Source organism: Limulus polyphemus, unplaced genomic scaffold (genome assembly GCF_000517525.1).
Source record: "Limulus polyphemus unplaced genomic scaffold, Limulus_polyphemus-2.1.2 Scaffold4475, whole genome shotgun sequence".
NCBI classification, from domain to species: Eukaryota; Metazoa; Arthropoda; class Merostomata; order Xiphosura; family Limulidae; genus Limulus; species Limulus polyphemus.
Window position 1 is genome coordinate 85,870 of NW_013670085.1, and position 4,798 is coordinate 90,667.

A 4,798-nucleotide genomic window follows, 5' to 3' on the forward strand; every position below is an offset into this window, starting at 1 on the left:
AGTCTATGACAAAGTTGGACCTTTGGCCATCTAGCTTTCCTGTCACGTGACCTCGCTGACGCAACAATATATACTATTTTAAGCTATATTTTCAATGCTTTAATTTGGATGTTGGTTAGAGAGGCATGACGATCGAAAATTTTATAAAAGTAGGTCTAGAACTTGTTGCACAAACTATGAGGCGTGACCCCCAAGGGGGGAATGGAGAGTCGGTAGGGCGGGTGACTATGACAATAGGAGCATATAAATTATGTCTGGAAGCACAAATTTAAAAGTAAGGAATTTTTATAACTAGTGTACATATACATGTAGTACTATTAAGTAATATAGTAACAACAAATAACATGGGAAAATGACATGTACAGTATATACACTGTTACGTTTCTGTTTGTTTGTTAATTTCCCGTAGAAATTCTTTCCGAGGAACTTCAACGATACAAGTCCTTTCTTAATTAAAACTAGTTTATTCTTTCTCGATACAACTTTGCAATACACAGAATTTCCAGAGTCACTTTAACTTAATTACTTTTATAAACACACGCTATAATTCCCAACGATTCACACACTTTACTTATGGTGCCTACTGTTTGCTTGGCTCAGTTATCTCTCTTCAATCTATCTCCGGCTTATATACTAAAAAAGAGGGTGTCTAGCATACGTGGGACATTCGTGAGGTTGCCCGATAAGTCACGATCCTTCTAGAAACTCCAGCGCGCATGCTCCCAGCGTCGCGTGATTTCCGCTGTCGTAACAACACAAATAGGTTATACAGGGGTGCGGGGGCACAACAAAACGCATATTTAAGAAGAGAAAGTGGAATATAAAATGCTTGCTTACTCTGGCTTAAATTTGACATCAAGAATCTAGTAAATTTAGGAAGTATCAAGAGATGAGAGCATATTATAAATACGGGAATCAGTGAAGCATTGAGTCAGTTTGGTTTTCAGTTGATATAGTACTAGTCATTCAGTGAAAATTTAGTTTAAATGATGTATTTGGATCTGTCTCAGTTATTGCATATATTCAGTTATTTCGTTGATTAGCCATAAAATTATAAAAGCAAATTTATTCTTAGTTAATCATAATACATTTGTTGTGGTATTTCCGTTTGGTCGTCGTATGTAAAGTTAGGCCTACAACTTACAACAGTGTACAAGCTTGTAGAGATGTCAAGGAAGAAAATAACTGCTCTGTTATCATTAAGTGGACTTGACTTGACTTGACCTTATTTTCAGCAAAAATTTTAAAAGAACCCACCCAAAGAAAGAAAAGAGGTACAACAACTTAGCGTCAGAAGTGGGATTAAAGCAATGATGAAATTATTAAAACAATACCCCGAAGAAAGAAACAAGAAAATTAAATAAGACCAAGAAGAAATGTACAGAAACGTTGAAGAAGGTTACAGAAAATTAAAAGAAGGCTGCTGTCAAAAGTGGGACTACGCTTGAGGTTCTTTTTCCTCAAATGATCCAGAACTTTCCTTAATCCATCATATGCTTTACCAAAGGTCCTCACATGTGCAATTATGTCATTCACGTAGATGAGTACAAGATTTCAGGTCGTTCAGACAGAGCCACTACATTAAATGTTTAAATCTAGCAAGTACATTAAATAATCCAAATGGTAACACAACAGACTGCCATAATCTATTTCTTCCAGTAAAAGTTGTCTTCTCTCCAGTTACTTTGTTGACTTCCACGTGAGAATATACACTATTAAGATCCAATGTTGAAAACCATTTTGATCCAGATAGAACATCCAAAGTAGAGTCAATCCCTGGACTGGGTAGGCATCTTTCTTTGTGACTTCATTCACTTTCTAGAAGTCCATGCAGAACCTTGTGGATCCGTCCTTTTAGTTCACAAGTACATTAGGTGATTCTAATAGACTACTAATTGGATATATTACTCCTTGTTTCTCCATGACCTCTATTTCTTTAGAAGTCTCCAGCCAACATCCAAATTAATGCATTGAAAATATAGCTTACAACAGTATTATGTTTTACTAAATCTGAGAAACATATATATCTGACAGAGACGAATCTAGGATTCAATTAAGGGTTTAGTTGTAATATCACACTTCAAAATATATCAGATATATCAAATATATCAAAATATATCTAGATAAGATCAATTTAAAATGAATGCACTGCATCAACGGTACAAAAAGTACAAGTTAATTATTTTTAGACATAAAAAATAATCTATGATATTTAAAAAAAATCAAGGAGGGGGGGTCGTTTTACCACCCTGAAGTTTAGTGTTTATTCATAGGATCTTTGTAGGTTCTAACACACATTAATCAATTCTTTCAAATCATAATAGAAAACATTATACTTCGCTTGCAAAATGTTACGTGTTGTTATTAACGAAATAATGTAGATTCTTTTCAAACTGCTGTAGCAGCAATCTTGTTTACGAATTTCACCGTTCGTCGAAACAAACTCTTAAAACACCATAGGCTATTTCGAAAATTGTTTGTTATGTATTTCGCGCAAAACTACACGAGGGCTATCTGCGCTAGATGTCCCTAATTTAGCAGTGTAAGACTAGAGGGAAGGCAGTTAGTCGTCACCACCCACCGCCAACTCTTGGGCTACTCTTTTTACCAACGAATAGTGGGATTGACCTTCACATTATAACGCCCCCACGGCTAAAAGGGCGAGCATGTTTGGTGTGATGGGGATTCGAACCCGCAGATTGCGAGTCGCGGGCCGTAACCACCTGGCCATGATTTCGAAGAAGCCCTTTAATTAGAGTGATCTCTTCTTAAGAAGTTACTGCTGGTGTGGGGGTTTGATTTTGATTCAAACACTTTCAAGTTGGAGGAAGAAAAAGGTGGAAACAAATGTTATTATTTCTCAACGTTTGCAAGTAAAGTTTAACCTATAACAAAAGCAATGAGTAAGTGCTTAATAATTAGTGTTATATAAGCTTCCCACTCTACAATAACTTTCATATTGTTATAAGCTATATTTTTAATTGTGTGATTTAAATGTTAGTTACAGGGCGCATCACGCTAAGATCATGCTACTCCTAGAATATTCGGAAATGTTAATGAACGAGAGACTTCGTAAAATATCTAGAACAAAGATTAGGTTATAAATAGGAGTGAGTCAGTCAATTGGCTAAGTAAGCTTGCAGTAAAACAGTGAAGTATCAAAAAGATTGTTGTTTCTATCCGGTAGAGTAGATCAGTCAGTGTGTGTACATGTTTAGATCTGTATTAGCTATCGCGCATATTGAATTACTTTTGTAGAAGTAAGTTGAATTTTATGTTAGTGTGGTGCAAGTAGAGTGGTTGTAAACATAGGCCTACAACAAGTTACAAAACATTTAAGCCTGTAAAGAAACGTAAAGGAGGAAATAAAACTAATTTCTTATTGTTACATGTATTGTACGTTGAATTATTTTCATTAGATAACTTAAAAGAACAATTTTACAAAATGTTTATAAACAACTTAACATGGTTAGGTCACCTGCATAATTTAAAAACTTTGTTTTGTTATTGTCTAGCAACGTTTCGAGAGGATATGTCAGGCTTAAAGTAAGAGTACCCTAACTGGTATATTAAATTAACTACAATACTGCTATCTATTTAACTAGATGTACTTACGTAGTGTCTCCGAATGTGTTTTGTTTCAAGAGTAAGTAAAACCAAAATGAAGAATTACAAACATATTTTTTCTTGCTTTTGAAGTTCATATGTCATGCTATGTTGTAGCTTACAGAGTGCAAAATGTTTCTCATGATTCATGCCATACGCACGTTTTATTGACAGTACAAATTACAACGTTAAGTGATGTCATTTTAGTGTCTACTGATTGAATAACTGACAAACAACAAACTACTGTATAGTGGTGGACTGGTTAAAACAGATGACCCCACCAGGCGGCCTTCAGCCCCCTTTCGGTGAAATTAGAGAATAGAAGTGATTCGCAGTTATTCTGCTAAAAAACTAACCTGACTCCAGCATTGTTGCAACGAGTAACCATATCCTTGAAAGCACTCTGGTCCCCACTTCTTGTACCTAATTTGTAGCTGACAGGTTGATACCTCTCGTACCAGGGTCTTTTGACATGACTACCCCAACTTGGAGAGTAGACAATACCATTTTCATTAGGCGGAGAAACCTAGAAAACAATTATTTATGAAAAATATCACTGGAAAACATATGCTTTTATTAAATATAATAACATTACTATACAGTAATGGAGTTAATTACTTACAAGCCTATAATCAAAAATATAAGAGCATATTCAAAAGTTTATAATAAAACAACATCAATAATGAGGGGGTCGACGACCCACGAGTCTATAATAAAATGTATAATAATGAAATCATCCGTCCACAACTCTTTCATAAAACAACACGTTCAGTAAGGATACTGTTACCCTCAAGTCTGTAGTAAAACAACACGTTCAGTAAGGATACTGTTACCCTCAAGTCTGTAGTAAAACAACACGTTCAGTAAGGATACAGTTACCCTCAAGTCTGTAGTAAAACAACAAGTTTAGTAAGGATACTGTTTCCCACAAGTCTATAGTAAAACAACACGTTTAGTAAGGATACTGTTACCCACAAATCCATAATAATAAAATACGTTTAGTAAGAATACTGTTACCCACAAGTCTGTAGTAAAACAACAAGTTTAGTAAGGATACTGTTACCAACAAGACCATAGTAAAACAACACGTTTAGTAAGGATACTATTACCAAAAATCTTTAATAAAGCAACACGTTTAGTAAGGATGCTGTTACCTACAAGCCTATTGTAAAACAACACATTTAATAAGGAT

The 4,798-nt window shown here is 35.0% G+C and overlaps 1 protein-coding gene across 1 annotated transcript in view; it reads right to left on the minus strand.

The window, feature by feature from the left end:
* LOC106471211 (alpha-amylase 1-like) overlaps positions 1-4,136 on the minus strand; it is a 16,178-nt gene extending 12,042 nt beyond the window's left edge. Inside the window, exon 1 of the mRNA XM_013931801.2 lies at positions 3,963-4,136. Coding sequence (XP_013787255.2) covers positions 3,963-3,994 — 32 coding nt within the window. The 5' untranslated portion in view covers positions 3,995-4,136. The remainder of the gene's footprint in view (positions 1-3,962) is intronic.
* Between the last annotated feature and the right edge of the window lie 662 nt (positions 4,137-4,798).